The sequence below is a fragment of the Phocoena phocoena genome, chromosome 4, assembly GCF_963924675.1.
Source record: "Phocoena phocoena chromosome 4, mPhoPho1.1, whole genome shotgun sequence".
NCBI lineage: Eukaryota > Metazoa > Chordata > Mammalia > Artiodactyla > Phocoenidae > Phocoena > Phocoena phocoena.
The window spans coordinates 142,419,297-142,441,977 of NC_089222.1; the positions used below are offsets into that span (position 1 = coordinate 142,419,297).

At 45.9% G+C, this 22,681-nt stretch overlaps 1 protein-coding gene across 1 annotated transcript in view; it reads left to right on the forward strand.

Moving 5' to 3' along the window:
• The first annotated feature begins 200 nt into the window (after window positions 1-200).
• FAM3B (FAM3 metabolism regulating signaling molecule B) overlaps window positions 201-22,681 on the forward strand; it is a 29,323-nt gene continuing 6,842 nt past the window's right edge. Inside the window, exons 1-3 of the mRNA XM_065875918.1 lie at window positions 201-297; window positions 1,295-1,438; window positions 15,387-15,510. Coding sequence (XP_065731990.1) covers window positions 201-297; window positions 1,295-1,438; window positions 15,387-15,510 — 365 coding nt within the window. The remainder of the gene's footprint in view (window positions 298-1,294; window positions 1,439-15,386; window positions 15,511-22,681) is intronic.

Sequence of the window (22,681 nt, forward strand, 5' to 3'; positions counted from 1 at the left end):
TGCGAGACGTCCCGGGTGCCCAGAGGGATGTCCAGCAAGTGGACATGCTTGTCGGGAGCTCAGAGGATGGTCTGGGGGTCAGTTCATCTGGGATCCTGCGGAGAGAGCCAGGCTGCACCGTGTGAGGGAAAAGCCAGCAGAGACAGCGTGGGAGACACCCCCAACCCGCCCCAGGAGTGTGGGTGCTGCCCAGGGGGGACATGGACGGGTCAGGACCGTCATCGGGGGCCTGGGGCTGGCAGCCTGGAGGCTTTGGAGGCCTAGACCAGCACAGCTGCCCTGAGCCGTGGGTGGAAGGTGAGGCCTGGAGGCTGATCCAGAGGACGGTTATTTCCAGATGCTTGGCCTGAGAGGGGACAGAAATGAGGCAGCCGAGGAGGGTGTGTGGTCAGGTGGGCGGGCTCTTCCTCTCACCTCCCCTCCCCTCCTCTTGTTTTACTTCCTTCCTTCCATCCATCCAACCATCCGTCCTCTTCTTATTTCTCAGGACTTATTTCTCAGTACATAAACACTGATAGGGCCATCCCTGAGGTCCCTTTATGCAGGGCCTCGGGCCATCCCTGCATCTTGGCAGGTTTGGTAATCCTGCACAGTCCTGACCTGCGAGCTATTTAAGGAGTAAAGTCTGTAAGACCCGGGGGCAGATTGTCTGTGAAGGGACAGAGCTGTCCCTTAGGCCTCCTGTAACCCAGGAGCGGGGCAGTGCCTTTTCCTGCAGAATTGAGAGGAAGGTTCTGGAGTTAACAAACTCTCTGCAGGGACTTTCTGCTGCCAGGAACCTTGGGTGTCCCCACAGCCTTGTTTCTGAGGATACTGACAGTCTGGGGACCTTTTCCAGTGTCACGGGGCGGTTGTGTGCTCACAGGCACCAGGTACCATCCTCAGCACTGCTGACACAGCAGTAAACAAAACAGACCTGCCCCCGCCGCCCCCGAGAGCTTCCATCTGCTTCCAGGAGCTTCCAGCGGCTCATGAGGGAAGGGCCGCTTCTGTCCTTAGGCCCCTGTCAGGGCCGCCTGATGAGTCCTTGACCTAAGCCTCTGAGGACGCTCTGAGACCCAACACAGCAACAAATAGGGAACCTCGGCCTGGACCGCTTTCACATCCTGTTCTTGGTACCCGCTCTTGTGGCTCCACTGAGTGGCCCCGGGCCCTCTCCAGCCCACCGCCTCCCGGGGTGATTCCCCTCAGGGCATCCTGCTGACACTGGTTCAGGGATGCCATCCAGGGAAGGCCGAGGAGGAGAGGGTCAGTGGCGGAGGCAGCCAACGTGTCTTGTCTTGTCTGTGCGCAGGCACCCTAAAGGCAATGTTCTTCATCTTCGCCTCCCTGTGCGCCTGGTATTCTGGGTACCTGCTGGCAGAGCTCATTCCAGATGTGTCCCTGTCCAGAGCTGCCTACAGCATCCGAAGCATCGGTGAGAGGCCTGTCCTCAAAGGTGGGTACCACAGTGGGGTCCAAGCAAGGACTCGCATCCCAGCTGCTGTGCTGAGACTGGGCCCTGACCTCAGCACTGCCCCTACTGGCCATTTATGTTGATGATTATGGTGAGGGGGAGGGGAGGGGGAGGGGGAGGGGAGGGGGAGGGGGAGGGGAGGGGGAGGGGGAGGGAGGAGGAGGGGGAGGGGAGGGGGAGGGAGGGGGGAGGGGAGGGGGAAGGAGGAGGGGGGAGGGGAGGGGGAGGGGAGGAGGAAGAAGGGGAAAAAGCCTCTCTGGTAGTTCCCATACTATTCCAAGGTAGGTACCCCTCCTCATGCCTTATGAGACCCCAAGGCAAACCATGATGTTAAAAAAACAAACTTTATGGGCAAGATGCATTAAATAAAAATATGTGTTGGAATTAGGAATGAAGTAAATTATAAGATATCCACTAAAAATTACATTGGAAAACGTGTGGGACCCTAAAGTAGTCATATGCACCCTTTTTCACAATCTCATGGTAAATAGGTGTGCTAGTGTATTTTTAACACAGAAATAAACTCTACAAAATGAATTTGCACAAATATAAAGAACTGGGTAATGATTTTAAAAATTTGTAAAAAAACCATTCCTTTTCAGATTTAATTACCTTTTGTGTCCAAGAAAAAAAAAAAAGAACTCTCCAGAAATCGACTATGATTGGTGTTTTTATTTTAAATAAGGTTTTCACAGTGAATTTGCTTGTAATCAGATAGATTATTGCATATGGATTGTGGATGAGGCCCAGTGCCGCGGGGGAGACCCCCATGTGTGGAGGGCGTGGGAACTGCCCTCAAAGGGCTTGCTTTCTCATCTTCTCCATTTTTACACAAAAGGTGAACTTGGTCCTGGTTACAGGCTTGTGTCGAGGAGCTGCCTCTGACCTGGTGTTTCTAGAAGGGCTCGTTTACATGGTTTCTGATTCCCACCAACGGGGGCCGGGGAGGAACTGTCACCCTCCCCCGTGACTGAAGCACAGCAAGTTTTGGGAACCCAAGGGTGGTAGTGAGAGCCGGCTGTGACACTGCATCCTGACACCTGCTGGCTCAGGACCTCCACTCTCGGGGTACACATGACTGCTTGGGGGCTGGACTCAGAGTTTGGAGGGAGTCTTTGATTCAGCCCAGTGCTCACATGAACGAGAGGTTCAAAGGGGACAGCATGGTGCATGGTGCATGCGGCCAGACTTGCTCCGTGCTGTCATGAGCAGTGTGGCCGGGGAGATGCTCCTCAGGGACATGTGCCCCTTATCCAGGCGCTGCCCCCCTCCTGTGCCTGCCAGAGAGGCAGGAAGAGGGTGCTTTCCCCGTCTTGGGACCAGGCTCCAGGAGGAGCTCAGCTTCTGTAGGCTGCAGGGCTCTGGAGCCCCTCCGTTACCCCGGCCCTGCACATTGTCCTATGTTCCGCAGTCCCCCGGGCCACGTGCGGGGGACACATCCGCTCAGAATCGGAAGCAAAGGAAGGATCACGTTGAGATGTGAGATCAGTGTTGGGCTCTGAGCGAAATAAGCCTCGGATACCGAGGCTCTGAGCACTGAACCCCCGTGGCCAAGGCCCCCCCGAGTGAGACGACCCACTCCCACCTCCTTGGGCTGGCCTCACTTTATCCAGGTTTAGCTTTTTCCACTTCCTTATCTTTTCTCTCTAAAAAGGCCCATTTCTTGACTCAGCTGTGGAAACCTTTGATCTTGGCTTCAGATTTCCGTGAAGTTAACTCTTACCCTGCAAGCCCAGCTCTCCTGGGTTCACACCGTCTGTCCATAGGTTGGATGTTGCCCCCTCTCCGTTTCCACGCGATTTCGCACTCATGGGCAAGTCCCACTGGCTCGCGCTCATTTTCTAGACGTGGCCCAACTCTTCCCGGTCAGGATCCTTGGGAGCTGCTGGAATCTGCGTGGGCACCAGCTCTCCCTGCTCTGGCATCCCTGCCTCTCCCTATTTCTCGTGTTTCATTGGGGGCGATTAGGCCTCACATTCAGTCCCTCGACTTTGTGGAAGGTTCTGTGCTCGCCGCCGGGAAAGGACAGACGCACAGTCTCCCTCCCCCGGCGGGGCTCAGCTTCCCAAGTCTCCCCTCCTCGGACTACCTCTCCCCCTTTTCTCCCCATTGGGCTGCCCCCTGCAGGCCTACAAGACCTGCACTTGCCCAGCTTCAAGACCTAAGAAAGTGCCCAGGGTCAGCAACACAGACATCATTGGTCTAACGGATGGGGGAGCTTACACGTCTGGAACAAGGTCCTGGAGCCACACCCCACCGTGGTGGGCAAGACCTGGCCGCAGACTTTGCTCCTAGGGGCAGGGGGGGTGTTGGCAGTTACAGGGGGAATTGGCCTCAGGTTGGCTCATCGGTTACCAGGGAAACCAGCAGAGGACCAGGCCCCTCACCGCCCCCTTGATAAGAACAGTCACTAGCTGAGCCCGGGGCAAGCACGTAGGAAGGTCAGTCATGTGAGTGGGGTGTCGGTGCAGCAGGCCCTGGTCAAGCAGAGGAGGGACAGAGAGCAAGAGGACAGCCACCTCGAGTGGTCTGGCCACACTCCCCGATTCTCACCTCTGTACCAGGGGTGGAGGTAACCTGCCTGCCACGCCATCACTGCCACGGCCCAAGCCTCCTTCATTTTGTTGATTTCTCCCTTTATCCCCACTTCCCTCTCTGACTTCTCTCCCAGCGCTCGGAGGCATCTAATGACACCTTTCTGCTTGAACACCTAAGTGCAGACCAGGCTGTCCTGTTTTACCAGCCTGCATTCCAGTGCTCTTACAGACCTGGTTCTTGGTGTCACTCAGCGCCATGCCCAAGGCCCCGTCGTGCTGTGGGTGTTTCTCCTCCGAAGCTGCTCGCAGCTGCATCACCCCGGGGCACGAGTCCTCGCCTTTTCCTCCTCTTTCCCTCGTGGGGACTTGGAGACGGCTCCGCATTGCCTCTAGCTTATCACCACACAGATGCTGTGTGGGGAGCACCCTCGCAGGTCTCTTTGTGGACCTGGCTGAAATTTTCTTCGGGATGTACATACGCAGGAGTGGAGCCATAGTGTGCGTGTCAGCTTCAGGTGACTCGGTCGAGCCCGACGCCTTTCCAGAATGGGCCTGCCTGCCGGGCTCCTGTCTCACACCATCCTCACCAACACTCGCGTGTCCCAGCTTTCTGAGTTTGCCAGTCGGACGGGCATAACGTGGCAGCTCACTGCTGTGACGAGCATTTCTCAGGTTTCCAGTGAGTTTTGGAACACCAAGCCGGGTTGTGACTACTACAGTCACCCCCCGCATCCATGGGCGATTGATTCCAGGACCCCCGCGGATACCAAAATGCACGGATGCTCAAGTGCCTTATATAAAGCGGTGCAATATTTGCACATAACCTACCCACATCCTCCCGTATACTTTATTTTTTTCTCTTCTTTTTTTCTCCCAGTTTTATTGAGATATAATTGACGTACAATGCTGTGTAAGTTCAAGGCATACAGCGTAATGATTTGACTTACAAACATCAGGAAACGATTATCACAAGTTTAGTGAATATCCGTCATCTCATATCGATAGAAAATTAAAGAAATAGAAAAAAAATTTGTGATAAGAATTCTGAGGATTTACCCTCCTAACAAACCCTCCTACACACTTTAAGTCATCTCTAGATTACATACAATACCTAAGACAATGTAAATGCTATATAAATCGTTGCCTACAGGATGCAAATTCAAATTCTGCTTTTTGGATCTTTCTGGAATTTTTTTGGAATCTTTTCAGTCTCTGGTTGGTTGAATCCAAGATGCGAACCCTCGGAAAGGAGGGAAGGGCCGACCATGTTTCTTTCTGACGGGCAGGAGGACGGGCAAGGGACAGCTGAGGGGAAGAACCCAAACTCCCTGGAATCTCTGTGTGGCTTGATCCCGTTCCCTCTGTCTCCTCCCACCACGCTTCCCCACCCCACCCCAGTTTGGAACCTGCTGCCCTGCCTTAGGCCCCTGTCCTGGAGGTGCACTTAGAGATCGTACTCAGGGCTCACAAGGCCTGTTGGTCCCGGTGCCAAAAAAAGAAGGGCAAGTAGTGAATGCCTGCAAGTTCAGCTTCACAGCTTATTTCTAGGCGAAATAAACTTTATCTTGATATGTGTGTGTGTGTGTGTGTGTGTGTGTGTGTGTGTGTGTATCACTGAATCACTTTGCTGTACACCTGAAATAAACGTTACCTAGAAACCGTATATCTGGGACATCCCTGGTGGTGCAGTGGTTAAGAATCTGCCTGCCGATGCAGGGGACACGGGTTCGAGCCCTGGTCCGGGAAGAACCCACATGCTGCGGAGCAACTAAGCTTGTGCGCCACAACTACTGAGCCTGCGCTCTAGAGCCTGTGCTCCGCAACAAGAGAAGCCACCGCAGAGAGAAGGCCACCCACCGAAACGAAGAGCGGGCCCTGCTTGCCGCAGCTAGAGAAAGCCCACGTGCAGCAACAAAGACACAGCACAGCCCAAAATAAATTAATTAATTAAATAAATGTATAAAAAAAGAAGCCATATATCCGTACATATATGTGTGTGTGTGTGTGTGTGTGTGTGTGTTATATATATATATATATATAAAACTGAATCACTTTGCTGTACACCTGAAACTCACACAACATTTTCTTTTTTTGCGGTACGCGGGCCTCTCACTGTTGTGGCCTCTCCCATTGCGGAGCACAGGCTCCGGACGCGCAGGCTCAGCAGCCATGGCTCACGGGCCCAGCCGCTCCGCAGCATGTGGGATCTTCCCGGACCGGGACACGAACCTGCGTCTCCTGCATCGGCAGGCGGACTCTCAACCACTGTGCCACCAGGGAAGCCTCACACAACATTTTCAATCAGCTATCAACTATACTTCAATAAAAAAGAAACCATTCACTTGCTATTTTTACAATATAGCAATATATTTTAATATTATTTACATTATATTAAATATATAAAGCTCTTATTTGATATGTTTGCAGGCACAGCCCTTAGCTAAATCATAAAAATGCAGATTGTTTTCTAAAGCTTCCCAACGTTTTTGCGAAGACGCGCTCTTTCCCCTTTTGGCCCTCTCCTTCCCTGTTACTCAGAGGTTTAATTTCTCACCCAAGTTTAGCTTCTCTCTGCTCTCTGAGCTGTGTCGTGTACTTACTGATCAGACCATGTGGCTGGCACAGGAGAGAGTCAGCACACAGGGTTAGTGGCTGGGAAGATGGATAGTTACACCTGTGTAGTCGTTCTTAACTGTTAAGCCTCAAAAGCAGTGTGGGTGATGCTGAGCCATGGCTCCGGGAGATATGCGGTCTCTTTCACCCCATGGGAATCTTTCTCCCACTCATTGGCAATGTTATCAGACCCTGTTTGCTTCTGTCTTTTCAGCTGGCTTAAAAATAAAGTAAAATACCCTTTCTGGTTTCCCTCCCTACCTCCCATACGAATCTGTTGTCATTCTGTCTCCAAACTACCATGACCTGTGGGGGTCAGGCGGTACGCGGCGTCCTCGTGACCTTATCTTTTAAGCTCCGCTGGGGCCGGGGCTGTGTTAGACCATCCACCTCTGTGGATCATAGCACACCTGTCTGCACGCCCAGCGCTCGGTGAGGACGGAGGTCGAAAGGATCATGTAGTCAGGGCACTCCGACAGCATCGTGATGACAGCATAGGGCCTGGAAATAATGTCCTTCTCCAAGAGTAGGGAGCTGGTTCAGTGAATCTTGAAGGAGTCCTGCCAAGAACAGCAGGGGCCAGTGAGCAAGTGTGTGTGCTTGTTAGGGAAGGCTCGCCTACATTAAGGGAAATGCAGGTGGCAGGCAGAATGAGTGTGGATCCCACTTTAAGACGGTTCTCTCTAGACTGAGTACAGAGCTTCTTCCACTTATGATGGGGTTGCGTCCCAATACGCCTATAATGAGTTGAAAATATCATAAGTTCAAAATGCATTTAATACACCCAACATACTGAGCATCCTTGCTTAGCCTAGCCTACCTTAACCATGCTCAGAACACGTACACTAGCCTACAGTTGGACCGCCTCATCTATCACAAAGCCCATTTTCTAATTGTGTTGACTATATCCTGTAATTTACTGAATACTGTACTGAAAATGAAAAACAGAAGGGCTGTCTGGGTCCAGCATGGTTGTCAGGGTATCGGTTGTTCACCCTCCTGGTCCTGTAGCTGACGGGGAGCTGCAGCTCTCACTGCCCAGCATCACAAAGACATTGGACCACACATCACTAGCTTGGGAAAGGATAAAAATTCACAATTCGAAGCACGTTTTTTGCTGAAAGCATGTCCCTTGTGCACCATCATAAAGTAGAACCATCGTAAATCAAGGACCATCTGTATATGTACTCAGGACATCTACAAACTCAGGAAACAGGGCACACCTAACTTTTAAACAGTATATTAGTTACATTTTCAAGTACCATACTCAGTGTGTTTTTAGGTAAATTACTTCTAAATTCAAAGTAATGAGCGTTATCATTAAATTTTAAAAAAGACTGAAATAAATACACTTCAGTGTTCAAAACCAGGAAAGATTGAGCAAATACCATATTTATGGCACTTTTTCATGTTAATGGTCAGGCCCCTTGCTTTGAATTTAGGTAACTGGAGATTAAGAAAAAATGTAGTGAGTATCTTATATGAAAATGTAAGTGAGGTAACATACTATTTGTATATGTTTAATCCATGTTTTCCAACATTGCAGATGCCCTCTGAGGGCATAGAAAAGTCTGGAAGGAAATATACCAAAAGGTAAAACAGTGAAGATTCTGTAGGGTGAATATACATAGGATTTTTTCCTTCCTTTTGCCTATTACTTTCAATTTTTTTCTTCAGAAACTAGATAAGAAAAGATAAAATCCCAAGGTCCTTTGATACTTAAAAAATTAGAATCCACAGGAGGAAAAATTGGTAAAAGTAGACTAGAGCTGCAGTAGCACGTGTGCAGAAAGCCCTGACTCAACGTCCCTCTTCCCTTTTGCAGGAGGGAGCAGGGTTCAGTGTCTCTGAGTTTTCTGCCAAAGTAGGTGCAGATTTCTGTCCCATGAGGGACCAGATGTCCATATTCATTCGTTACCGAACTAAGCTTGGGTCTGCTCACCCACCTGCAGTAAAGCCAGTCTACTGACACCTGGTTGTGGTAAAGGGAAGTGCAGCGTTTATTGAAGACGCCAAGCGAGGAGTCTAGGCAGCTAGTGCTCAAAAGACCAGAACTTCCTGATGGGTTTCAGGGAAGCACTTTTAAAGGCAAGGTAAGGGAGAGAGTGAGTCTTGGAGTATGTGATCAACTTGGGCAGAGTTCTCTGATTGGTTGATGGTGAGGTAAGGGGCAGGGTCACATTTTACCAATCCTCAGGCAGCAGTAATTCTGGAGGCTACGTGCTCATGGTCATCGAGTAGTTAACTTCTTCCACTTAGTGATGGTTTTAGCACCTGAAAAACAACTCAGGGATATTTTTCAGATACTGTTATCCATGTCCTTCAGAGAGGAACTAAAAATTCTGTGATTGCCATATGGCTGATTTACCTTTTAAATTGTTACCAGTTCTACTGACGCAACTGCTATTTTGGTCACTACATGTTCACATCCTTTCAATCATTAATTCTTTTTAACTTTTTAAAATTTTTTTTTCTTTAAATGAAGTATAGTTTATTTACAATGTTGTGTCAGTTTCTGCTGTACAGCACAGTGATTCAGTTATATATATATTCTTTTTCAGATTCTTTTCCATTATAGCTTATTATAAGATATTGAATGTATTTCCCCATGCTGTACAGTAAATCCTTCTTGTTTATTTTATATATAGTAGAATGTATATGTTAATCCCAAACTCTAACTTACCCACACACACCCCACCCCTCCACCATAGGGTAGCTCTGTTTTCTTTCTCTTTTTTTAAACATCTTTATTGGAGTATAATTGCTTTACAATGATGTGTTAGTTTCTGCTTTATAACAAAGTGAATCAGCTATACGTATACATATATCCCCATATCTCCTCCCTCTTTCATCTCGCACCTTCCCTATCCCACCCCTCTAGGTGGTCACAAAGCACTGAGTTGATCTCCCTGTGCTATGTGGCTGCTTCCCACTACCTATCTATTTTACATTTGGTAGTGTATATATGTCCATGCCACTCTCTCACTTCGTCCCAGCTTACCCTCCCCCGTCCCCATGTCCTCAAATCCATTCTCTACATCTGCATCTTTATTCCTGTCCTGCCCCTAGGTTCTTCAGAACCATTTATTTTTTTAGATTCCATATATATGTATTAGCATATGGTATTTGTTTTTCTCTTTCTGACTTACTTCACTCTGTATGACAGACTCTAAGTCCATCCACCTCACTACAAATAACTCAGTTTTACTTCTTTTATGGCTGAGTAATATTCCATTGTATATATGTGCCACATCTTCTTTATCCAGTCATCTGTCGATGGACACTTAGGTTGCTTCCATGTCCTGGCTATTTTAAATAGAGCTGCAATGAACATTGTGGTACACGACTCTTTTTGAATTATGGTTTTTTCAGGGTATATGCCCAGTAGTGGGATTGCTGGGTCATATGGTACTTCTATTTTTAGTTTTTTAAGGAACCTCCATACTGTTCTCCATAATGGCTGTATCAACTTACATCCCCACCAACAGTGCAAGAGTGTTCCCTTTTCTCCACACCCTCTCCAGCATTTATTTTTTGTAGATTTTTTGATGATGGCCATTCTGACGGGTGTGAGGTGGTACCTCATTGTAGTACTGATTTGCATTTCTCCAATGATTAGTGATGTTGAGCATCCTTTCATGTGTTTGTTGGCAATCTCTATATCTTCTTTGGAGAAATGTCTATTTAGGTCTTCTGCCAATTTTTGGATTGGGTTGTTTGTTTTTTTGATATTGAGCTGCATGAGCTGCTTGTATATTTTGGGGATTAATCCTTTGTCAGTTGCTTCATTTGCAAATATTATCTCCCATTCTGAGGTTTGTCTTTTTGTCTTATTTATGGTTTCCTTTGCTGTGCAAAAGCTTTTAAGTTTCATTAGGTCCCATTTGGTTTTTTTTGTTTTTATTTCCATTTCTCTAGGAGGTGGGTCCAAAAGGATCTTGCACTGACGTATGTCATAAGTGTTCTGCCTATGTTTTCCTCTAAGAGTTTGATTGTGTCTGGCTTTACATTTAGGTCTTTAATGCATTTTGAGTTTATTTTTGTGTATGGTGTTAGGGACTGTTCTAATTTCTTTCTTTTACATGTAGCTGTCCAGTTTTCCCAGCACCACTTACTGAAGAGTCAGTCTTTTCTGCATTATATATTCTTGGCTCCTTTATCAAAAATAAGGTGACCATATGTGCATTGGTTTATCTCTGAGCTTTCTATCCTGTTCCATTGATCTATATTTCTATTTCTGTGCCAGTACCATACTGTCTTGATTACTGTAGCTTTGTAGTATAGTCTGAAGTCAGGGAGTCTGATTCCTCCAGCTCCGTTTCTTTCCCTCAAGACTGCTTTGGTTATATGGGGTCTTTTGTGTCTCCATACAAATTTTAAGATTTTTTTTTGTTCTAGTTCTGTAAAAAATGCCACTCGTAATTTGATAGGGATTGCATTGAATCTGTAGATTGTTTTGGGTAGTATAGCCATTTTCACAATGTTGATTCTTCCAATCCAAGGAAATGGTATATCTTAACACCTGTTTGTATCATCTTTAATTTCTTTCTTCAGTGTCTTACAATTTTCTGCATACAGGTCTTTTGTCTCCTTAGGTAGGTTTATTCCTAGGTATTTTATTCTTTTTGTTGCAGAGGTAAATGAGAGTGTTTCCTTAATTTCACTTTCAGATTTTTCATCATTAGTGTATAGGAATGCAAGAGATTTCTGTGCATTAGTTTTGTATCCTGCTGCTTTACCAAATTCATTGATTAACTCTAGTGGTTTTCTGGTAGGATCTTTAGGATTCTCTATGTATAGTACCATGTCATCCTCAAACAGTGACAGCTTTACTTCTTCTTTTCCAATTTGGATTCCTTTTACTTCTTTTTCTTCTCTGATTGCTGTGACTAAAACTTCCAAAACTATGTTGAATAATAGTGGTGAGAGTGGGTAACCTTGTCTTTTCCCTGATCTTAGAGGAAATGGTTTCAGTTTTTCACCACTGAGAACAATGTTGACTGTGGGTTTGTCATATATGGCCTTTATTATGTTGAGGTAAGTTCCTGCTATGCCTACTTTCTGGAGGGATTTCTTTTTTATCATAAATGGGTGTTGAATTTTGTCAAAAGCTTTTCTGCATCTATTGAGTTCGTTAATATGGTTTATCACATTGATTGATTGATTTGCGTATATTGAAGAATCATTGCATTCCTGGGATAAAACCCACTTGATCATAGTGTATGATCCTTTATGATCCTTTTAATGTGCTGTTGGATTCTGTTTGCTAGTATTTTGTTGAGGATTTGCTAGTATTTTGTTGAGGATTTTTGCATCTATGTTCATCAGTGATATTGGCCTGTAGTTTTCTTTATTGGTGACATCTTTGTCTGGTTTTGGTATCGGGGTGATGATGGTCTCGTAGAATGAGTTTGGGAGTGTTCCTGCCTCTGCTGTATTTTGGAAGAGTTTGAGAATAATAGGTGTTAGCTCTTCTCTAAATGTTTGATAGAATTCGCCTGTAAAGCCATCTGGTCCTGGGCTTTTGTTTGTTGGAAGATTTTTAATCACAGTCTCAATTTCAGTGCTTGTGATTGGTCTGTTTATATTTTCTATTGCTTCCTTGTTCAGCCTTGGAAGGTTGTGCTTTTCTAAGGATTTGTCCATTTCTTCCAGGTTGTCCATTTTATTGGCGTATAGTTGCTTGTAGTAATCTCTCATGATCCTTTGTATTTGTGCAGTGTCACTTGTTACTGCTCCTTTTTCATTTCTAATTCTATTTATCTGAGTCGTCTCCCTTTTTTTCTTGATGAGTCTGGCTAATGGTTTATCAATTTTGTTTATCTTCTCAAAGAACCAGCTTTTAGTTTTATTGGTCTTTGCTATTGTTTTCTTCATTTATTTTTCATTTATTTCTGATCTGATCTTTATGATTTCTTTCCTTCTGCTAACTTTGGGGGTTTTTTGTTCTTCTTTCTCTAATTGCTTTGAGTGTAAGGTTAGGATTATTTAGTTGAGATGTTTCTTGAAGTAGGATTGTATTGCTCTAAACTTCCCTCTTAGAACAGCTTCTGCTCCATCCCATAGGTTTTGGGTCATTGTGTTCTCATTGTCATTTGTTTCTAGGTATTTTTTCTTTCCTCTTTGATTTCTTCAGTGATCTCTTGGTTATTTAGTAGTATATTGATTAGTCTCCATGTGTTTGTATTTTTTGCAGATTTTTTTCCTTTAACTGATATCCAGTCTCATAGCGTTGTTGTTGGAGAAGATACTTGATACAATTTCAGCTTTCTTAAATTTACCAAGGCTTGATTTGTGACCCAAGATATGCTCTATGCTGGAGAATGTTCCATGAGCACTTGAGAAGAAAGTGTTTTCTGTTGGTTTTGGATGGAATGTCCTATAAATATCAATTAAGTCCATCTTGTTTTCATGTATCATTTAAAGCTTGTGTTTCCTTATTTATTTTCATTTTCGATGATCTGTCCATTGGTGAAAGTGGGGTGTTAAAGTCCCCTACTATGTTTGTGTTACTGTTGATTTCCCCTTTTACGGCTGTTAGCATTTGCCTTATGTATTGAGGTGCTCCTTTGTTGGGTGCATAAATATTTACAATTGTTATATCTTCTTCTTGGACTGATCCCTCGACCATTATGTAGTGTCCTTCTTTGTCTCTTGTAATAGTCTTTATTTTAAAGTGTATTTTGTCTGATATGAGAATTGCTACTCCAGCCTTCTTTTGATTTCCATTTGCATGGAATATCTTTTTCCATCCCCTCACTTTCAGCCTGTATGTGTCCCTAGGCCTGAAGTGGGTCTCTTGTAGACAGTATATATATGGGTCTTGTTTTTGTATCCATTCAGCCAGTCTGTGTCTTTTGGTTGGAGCATTTCATCCATTTACATTTAAGGTAGTTATCGATATGTATGTTCCTATTACCATTTTCTTAATTTTGGGGGGCTTGTTGTTGAAGGTCTTTTCCTTCTCTTGTATTTCCTGCCTGAGAAGTTCCTTTAGCATTTGTTGTAAAGCTGGTTTGGTGGTGCTGAATTCTCTTAGCTTTTGCTTGTCTGTAAAGGTTTTAATGTCTCTGTCGAATCTGAATGAGATCCTTGCTGGGTAGAATAATCTTGGTTGTAGGTTCTGCCTTTTCATCACTTTAAATATGTCCTGTGACTCCCTTCTGGCTTGCAGAGTTTCTGCTGAAAGATCAGCTGTTAACCTTATGGGGATTCCCTTGTATGTTATTTGTTGTTTTTCCCTTGTTGCTTTTAATATTTTTTGTTTGTATTTAATTTTTGATAGTTTGATTAATATGTGTCTTGGTGTGTTTCTCCTTGGATTTTTCCTGTACAGGACTCTCTGCACTTCCTGGACTTGGCAATCATTAATTCTTGAACCAGGCTTTTGTGGCTCAGGGGAGCCCTAGGAGACCACAGCTTTTCTACCAACAAGAGGCAGGCAGAGGACTCTGTGGTGGCAGTGGGGGATCTCTCTCAGGAAGGCCCCATAGCGTCCTGCTCGGTTACACTTTTGTTCAACAACATTGATGGAGCAGCTGCTTGCACTGCACACAGACTTGGTGCTGGGGTTATAAAGTGAAAATAAATAGACAACATCCCTGTCCTTATGGAGAAGCTTTTAAAAAGGAAATTGCAGGATATTAGGCAGTGATGAGGGCTAAGGAAAAGAAAATAAATCAGGGCAAGCTGGGCAGCGCAGGGTGGGTTGGGGCTTTGGTTAGTGATGGGGATGAGGTAGGTAAAGGGGAGGAAGATGTGAAGGGCAGAGTAAGCACGATGTTGGGGTGCACAGGCCCCAGAACTCTGTGTCCTCTTGGGCACCAGGACTGTGTGCGCACCTGCATCCCTGTGTTCACCAAGCAGTTGAGTCCTGGTCCAGCTCAACCCCCAGAACACTCAGCCATCACAGCACTATCTGTGTCCTGATTCCCCCCAACAGCGCCTTCCAGCCAATCTGCTGGCTGTGCTTCTAGCCAGATGTGCTAAAACAGAGGAGTGCAGCGATCCATAAAACAGCACGTCCCCAGTCAAACTGGGGGAGTGAGAGCACTTTCTGATTTTTTTTTTTCTAGAGACTCGGGATTTAAATTGAACCCAGTGCAGGACAGTGGGTTCTGTGGGTGACAGTGGACAGCCACACCTGTGAAAGGGGGGAGACATGAGTGGTAGTGATGGCAATGAGGCACCCAGCAGTGGGAGATACAGAGGGTACCCAGTGCCAGCTGACCTCAGTCCTCCCCAAGTGCTGACCCCTGTCACTGGGCATGACATCTCCAGGGCCTGCCAGCACTGAGATAGCAGCCCAGGCAGAAAAGCTCAGCATCTCAAGCTCAAGGGAAAGGAGAAGGGTCAGCCATCGCTAGAGTGGTGGTCAGGGGTGTGTGTGTGTTTCAGGAATGTAAATGCAGAAGCTGGATAGATGCTCCATAGGCTACTTCTTGGTTCATCAGCACTCTTAGACCCAACTAATCTTTCTTTAATTGGAATACAAAAGACTATGCCTTGCAATCCCAGAATGGCAGTCATGACGATCAAGAGTGATTCCCAACCCTTCTGAAATTGTTCCGCCTACTCAACATCCCCTCTCTTTGGCATATTTGCTATTTGAAGACAAAAGCAGGTTAAATTAATTTTGTGTCTTCCCGGTTTTCCCCCACTGCTACTGGAACTTGCTGGTGTGAAGTCTTGGGACAGAACAGCTGCCGTTCACAGTCAAGCAGTGGGTTCACCTGATCAATACTGCATGATGCTAACTGTTATATTCCTTTTTGTTACAGCCCCAGCCCCGAAAAGGCAAAAATGTGACCACTGGACCCCGTGTCCCCCAAACACGTACGCCTACCGGTTGCTCAGTGGGGGTGGCAGGGACAAGTATGCCAAGATCTGCTTTGAGGATGAGGTGTAAGTACCACAGCGGGAAAAGAAAACCTAGCTCTCCCCCTTGGTTCTTTCCCTTCTCTGAGGCTGACCAAGCAGCAAGTCTGTCCCAGGAGAGAAAGGCATCTTCTTGACCTCAGGCAGAGGCTGGGGGCATCCAGGGGAACTGAGAATGCATGCTGTGCCGAGGGTGGGGAGGTGGGACCCATAGATTGGTTTTATGTGTCCCATGTTGAACTTTCATTTGACAGCAGTTAGCAAAAACCTCAGTACATATTTTGTACTCTAGCCCTTCAAAGTCAGGGAAACATCAAAACTCAGCGGGTACGGCTGTCCTTGCATTTGGGTTTTGATCCTCACCCTCATGTGTTAAAGCCAGTGTCATCTCTCCCTGCAGCCCCTATCCCCCCCGTAGCTTGGTTCAGCTTCTGTGCCACTGCCTTACCCTTGACAGCCCAATAAACCCTGACACTTGGAAGTGTCCTAGCCCAGTGTATTCCATGGCTAGGGCTGCTGTAACAAAGTACACAGACAGGGCAGTTTAAACAACAGACATTCATTCTCTCTCAGTTCTGGAGGCCAGAAATCAAGATCAAGGTGTGGGCAGGGCTGGTTCCTTCTGAGGCTGCAAGGGAGAGTCTGTCCCATTCTCCCTCCTTGGCTTGTAGATGCCAACTTTGCCCTGTGTCTTCACAGCGCCATCCCTCTGTGTGTGTGTCTTGATCCAATTTTCCCCTTTTAAAAGGGACACCAGTCATTTTGGATTAGGGTCACTCTAAAGACCTCATTTTAACTCAGTCATCTCTTTAAAGGTCTATATCCAAATAAGGTTACATTCTGAGGTTCTAGGGGTTAGGACTTCACCATTTGAACTTCGAGGGAACACAGTGCAACCCACAGTACCAAGCTTAAGGATGGTTTGGGCGATTAAGTAATTATTACAAATGAGAGAAAATGTGGTCTGTTCCTAACCCTGAGTCGGAAGTCACTCCCAATTATCCCATTTCCCCCAAACCAGGCACACTTTCCCTTTTTTTGTTGGTTAGCTGTTGCCCACAGCACTCAGCACTTGCTGCATTTCCACCCCTCCACTCTCAGTCCCTTGGTCTCTGCACGTACCTTGTTCTCCCAAGGAGCAGGCAGCGCGCTCAGAGAGGGGGTCGGATTCAGCTTCGTACACCTTACACAGTCCTGGCATATCCCCTCATTCAATATTTGGGAGTTGGGTAGAAATAGCCCCTTCGCTCTGCAGGTCCATCGGTCTCTAAGGTCCCCTTTGCTCTGCCGGACAGTTTGTTGATAAACATTCATCCACCGATGAACTCCAGAGGGTGAGGCACTCAGCTGAGGGACCGTGACATGGAACACATGGCTCCTGCCCAAGAAGCTGACGTCACAGTTCAGGGTTCTCCGCCTCAACCCCATGGACACCCTGCATGGTAGGGGCTGCCCTGAGCATTTCAGGGTTAGCAGCACCCCTGGCCTCCACCCACTAGATGCCAGAAAACACCCATCCTCCCCACCGGCTGTGACAACCACACAGGTCCCAGACATTGTCACACGTCCCCTAGGTGGCAAAATCCTACCCCCCACCCCATTAAGAACCAGTGGTATAGTTGGAGAGAACAAACAGAGTTTGCAAATGTCCATGGTAAATGCTGTATGGTAACTCTGTGTGTGTGTGTGTGTGTGTGTGTGTGTGTGTGTGTGTGTGTGTGTGTGTGTGTGATTTCAGAGGTGATGCCCTGATGAATGGGATTGTCATTGAGGTAGATTGAAAACTGAGCAGGATCCCTTGGCAAGGAAGAGGCGGGAAGACCTGGGAGGGGTGGGGACAGTGGGAGGGGATCACTCATCCAGAATCACATCGCCAGAAGAGGATTATTCAAGCTCAGATCCCAGAGCCCGGGATTTGCCCTGCTCCACAGTGCCTGACACCTTCTCCCGACCATGCATAGGAGCTACTGCATCTTACCTGGTACAAACCAACTCACTTATACTTTAACTTCATAGAACTCTGTCTGAGGTAAGTACCATTATTATTCCCATGATACAGACAAGGCAACTGAGTCACAGAGAGGTTCAGTCACTTGCCCCTCATCACACAGCTGTTAGTGACAGAGCCAGGATTCCACCCGGACAAATGCAGGGTCTGCTGCATGGACCAACTTGAATCCAATAGTCTAAAGGAACAACTAACCCTCTCTATGAATGTGTAGAACCAAAGGTAGCTTGCCTACTTCAAACAGTATTCTAGATGTTTTTCAGAATTCAGTGCAGAATAAAGCAGGATAAGCACAAGCAAAAGCAAATTAAAAGGAACAGGAATCAATGAGGCCAGATGCCAAGACCCTTGCTGTGCCTTTAGTGTTGTGTTTTCTTGTAACAAGTCCCTGGAACAGAAAGGATGGGTTGCAGAGATCTCGTTGTTTTACAAATAAAATATACAGGTTTGGGAATTCCCTGGCGGTCCAGTGGTCAGGACTCTGTGCTTTCACTGCCGAGGGCCTGGGTTTGAGCCCTGGTCGGGGAACTGATATCCCACAGACCACACTGTGTGGCCTTAAAAAAAAAAAAAAATATATATATATATATATATATATATCAGGTTTATGTAGAAAGACAAGAGGTTTTTTGCCATTTGCTTCATCCCTACAACCAGCATGTCCTGGGTGCCTGCAAACGTACCTCCCCCAGGGACCGCGCCCTCCATCTGTCAGTAGAGTCCCCCTACTCACTCACACCCATACCTCTAAACAGTGGGTTTACATTACAACTTCCTTGTTTCCGGTTTTCGGTGTTATCAGCTGCCCTGCCCCTCGGGAGCTCAGCTCTTTTCCACCATCACCCAATTCCTGTCCTCTTCCCTTACCATTGTCCTGATTAAGTTACTATACTGTCATCACGGTTTGAGCAAACTTCATCATTTACATGATTATGACTGTGAAAATAAAACTCAGAGAGTTTACTTGATAGGAATATTTTACCAAGGGAGAACCCAACTCCTGGCAAACAAGATTTCCAAATGGAAGGCGGTTAGGTGGCATCGCGCTCCATGGCCATGGTTCAGCTTATAAAGTTTGAATAAGTGCAGTGTTTTCTAGTGTGGCTTGTTACTAGAAACTTATGTGCCATTGCATTGCATGAGCTGACTTGTTCATCACTGCAAGGTCATGCTGACATAAAGAAAGCTTAGGTTTCGTTTAAGGTCAGAGTCAGCATTTGGGGGACGTCAGGGCAGTTTTAAGTTTGGGTTGTGTGACTGTGAGGGTCCATCTAGGGATATATTCAAACTGTGGCCTCCAGTTTGTTTTTTTTTAATACTTAGGTACTTACTTAATTAATTTGGTTGCACCGGATCTTAGCTGTGGGCTCCTTAGTTGTGGCATGCGAACTCTTAGTTGCGGCATGCATGTGGGATCTAGTTCCCTGACCACGGATCGAACCCGGGCCCCCTGCATTGGGAGCATGGAGTCTTAACCACTGCACCACCAGGGAAGTCCCTCCAGTCTGTTTTTTTTCTAACAGGACTAAACAGAAGTTCTTCATGACTGAAGCATGTTGTGTACAATAATTACGTTTCGTGTACTGTTGGCTCGCTTGGTTTTCCATTAAGTTACATCAGTTTAATCCCTAAACTTTCCTCTGGTTAAATAAATCTCTCACATCAGATATTTACCAACTTCACCTCTGAAGCTTCTGTCCCTCTCCAATCAGCCAGGTTACCCTGCAGCTACCGTGCGGCTGTCATTCGGGGACCCCTCCCCACCACCATCCTGGGGATGACCTTTGCCTCCCTCTCTGTAGCTGGAGTCCCTGTTTCCTGGATACAGTACCTTCCACTTTCTTAGTTTCCACCCTTGTTTTGCTGGAGCACATCTTCCAATAACATCCTGAGAAAAGGGTACAAGGGGAGGTAATATTTTTAAAGATTCTTCATGTTTAAAATGTATTCATTCCCACCAACGATTAACTGGGAGTTTGGCTGAGGATAGATTTCTCAATTATAAATAGCTCCCACTTTGAATTTTGAAGTCTTTGCCTGGAATTAAGTGACTCTCACTCCGGCAATGTTTGAGTGTGGTGACCGTGAGAATGCACTTCTCAGGTTTCTAGGGGCAGGTAGTTCATTGGCCAAGAGTTCCAGTTGCTGCATTCTAAAATCCATAGTAGGTTTGCTGGAGGCCCGGCTTCCGCTGGCTGCTCCTAGCCAGTGACTGAGACCTGTTACAGAAAAAAATATTCATGACACTTCGTGCAAATGATCAGGCCGACTTTATTCAAGGGGGTGATGGCAGTAAGCGTAGGGACCACTCTTGTGGGGTCTTGTAGGGGAGAGAGATTGGATTCAACTCCAGACATATCACAGGCAAGCATTTACAGCCAAGGAACAGGGTGGAGATTGTGGATAGAAAATTACTAAGAGGAAACATCAGGGTTGAGGAGATTCTGGCTAAACAGGTTAACAAGAGTCTTGCTGAAGGCGGGACCTGGAGGGTGGAGGAGGATTAAGAAACTGATTTAATATGGATGGTGATCACATATCAAAGGTGGGGCTTTCTGGTTAAACTGACTTAGCAGAATTCTTGCTAAAATTGGACAATGCAGAGAGGAGCGGAAGTCCAAAAGTCAGGCCTAGTTTAAAAAGAGCTCGGGGGGCCTGAGTAGAGTTTGGTCAAGGAGAGAATCCTTATCAGAACCTTGAGATACCAGGCAGCCCCATTCCTGGGCCACACAGGCTCAGCTGAAGCCCAGCTTGCGTTCCAAGATGCCCATTGGCCTTGCCGAAGTCTCCTGAGACTGCCTGGCCGCCTAGGACATGCCCACCCCAGCTTTTTCCCTTTCCTCCCCTTAGGGTCAGGCTTGAGTTGGGGTCTGACAACTCGCCCTGCTTAACCCCACCCCTCTCACCTTCTCTCGTAGGTATTTCCCCTAATAAAAATTCTAGCGCATTTAACCCTGTTTTGGTATCTGCTTTTCAGAGGACTCAGGTTAACACAATGAGAATGACTGTTCCCTCACAGTCTGTCCAGCAAGGCATGTTGACTAATATTTTGAGTTTTGCCATTCTGAGAGAAGAAAGTTAGTCTCAGATTAGTGTTTTATTGCTCTTGCTGTGAGTGAATCCAGGGTCTTTTCATGCTAAGAATGGCTGTACAGTCGGCCCTCCCTACCCGTGGGCTCCACATCTGCGGATTCAACCAACCATGGATCACATACTATGTTTATGATCCATGGTAGGCTGAATCCACTCATGCAGCTCTCACAGATACAGAGGGCCGGCTATGGAACTTATTGAGCACCCGTGGATTTTGGTATCCGTGGCAGGTCCTGCAGCCAATGTCCTGCAGATACGGAGGGATGGCTGTATGTATTTTCTGTGAACTGTTTATATCTCCTGCCCATTTTTATTCCTATCCCTGGGCTTTTTTAATTGATTTATAAGATTCTTTATGTATTAAGGTAGTTAGCCCTTTTGCGTTACAAAACTGCTCTCCATATTTTGTCTTTTCATTTTTTAGATGGCATTTTAAAATATGCTTATGCTGTAGTTAATACCTGACCTTTAACAAAGCAAAGAAAATACACACCACACAGTGAAAGCAAAAATTAAAAAATTTGACAAGCAGCAAAAACAGAAAACAACCCAATTATGAAGTTATCATAAAGAACAAATATATCTCACGTATATTAAGTGGCCTGTAAAAATGCCAATTAAAAGGAGGCAATTCTTAGATTGAATCACAGCACATAAACCCCAAATTATGCTGTATATTAAAAATGCATACATACAAGAGAATTGAGGTCACAGGGAAAACCACCACCCTGAAAACTGAAGAGACAGGCAGATTCATCAAATCACAGATTACCTGGAGCAGGGAGCTCAGCTGGATCTAGCATCCGGTAGGAACCCTTAAAGGGTAAGTGACTAATTGCTGGAGACTGAGCTTGGATGAGTTTGAGAGATTAACTCCTGGAGGCCAAGCCTTGGAGGAGCTCCTACACCTTCCTGAGTTTCTCCTCCAGGAGCCCTACCAGGCTTTCAGAGGGAAGACTGAAGAAAAATCCCCTCATGCTTCTGGCACTGGGAATGGGAAAGTAGCCATTTTGAAATATGTCCCCAGTGCTCTGTTCTTCTTAGCAGGCTTGTCTTCGAGGGAAACTGTTTTACCAGAGTCTAACCAATGAAGGTTTTACCAAAGACTAGCCAACCTGGGGGAGGGAAATACCCAACTCCAGGCCCCTCTGGCCTTCCTGTCTCCCCTAAGGAGTGAAAGAAAAAAGAAAAGCCACTTGTGAAGGCCACAGCTCAGGGGCACAGGCTCACTAAAAGACTGAGGCCTGATCACAGGCCTATGGAACACTTCCTCAGTCCTGACGTCTTACTACCACATAATAGGGCTCCTGTAAAATAACAAGGGATTACTGCTGAAAAAAACTGAAAGTCTCAAACCCAATGTAAAAGAGTCTATAGGGATACCCAAGAAAGAGAGGAGAAATGTTAGCCTCTGACACCTACGGCTACAGCAAATAGTAAACAGAGCCTAACTCCCTGCCAGATGAACATAACATTCACACTAAAGACGTATTTACCAAGCATACCATGTCTGGCTTTCAACAAAAAATAACAAGACATACGAAAAGTAAAAAACCACAGTTTGAAGAGACAGGGAAAGCATCAGGACCTCGCCCAAATATGGCAGAAATTTTGGAATTAGCATACCAGGAATATAAAACAGCTATGATTAATATGCTAAGAGCTGCAATAGAAAAAGTGGACAGAATACAAGAACAAATGAGTAATGTAAGCAGACAGATGGACACCCTAAGGAAGAATGAAAAAGAAATGGTGGAAATTAAAAACACCATGACAGAAATGAAGAACCCCTTTTATGGGCTTATTAGTAGATTGGACACAACCAAGGAAAGAATCATTGACCTTAAGGCTATGGCAATAATACCTCCCAAACTGAGAAAAAAGGAAGAAAAAAAATAATTAAAAACCTGAAAAATAAAAAAGAACAGAATATCCAAGAACTGTGGGACAACTACGAAAGGTATAATACATGTAATAAGAATACCAGAAAAAAGAAGAGAGAAAGAAACAGAAATATTTGAAGCAATGTTGCTGAGAACTTTTCAAAATTATCCACAGACACCAAACCACAGACCCAGGAAGCTCAGAGAAAACCAA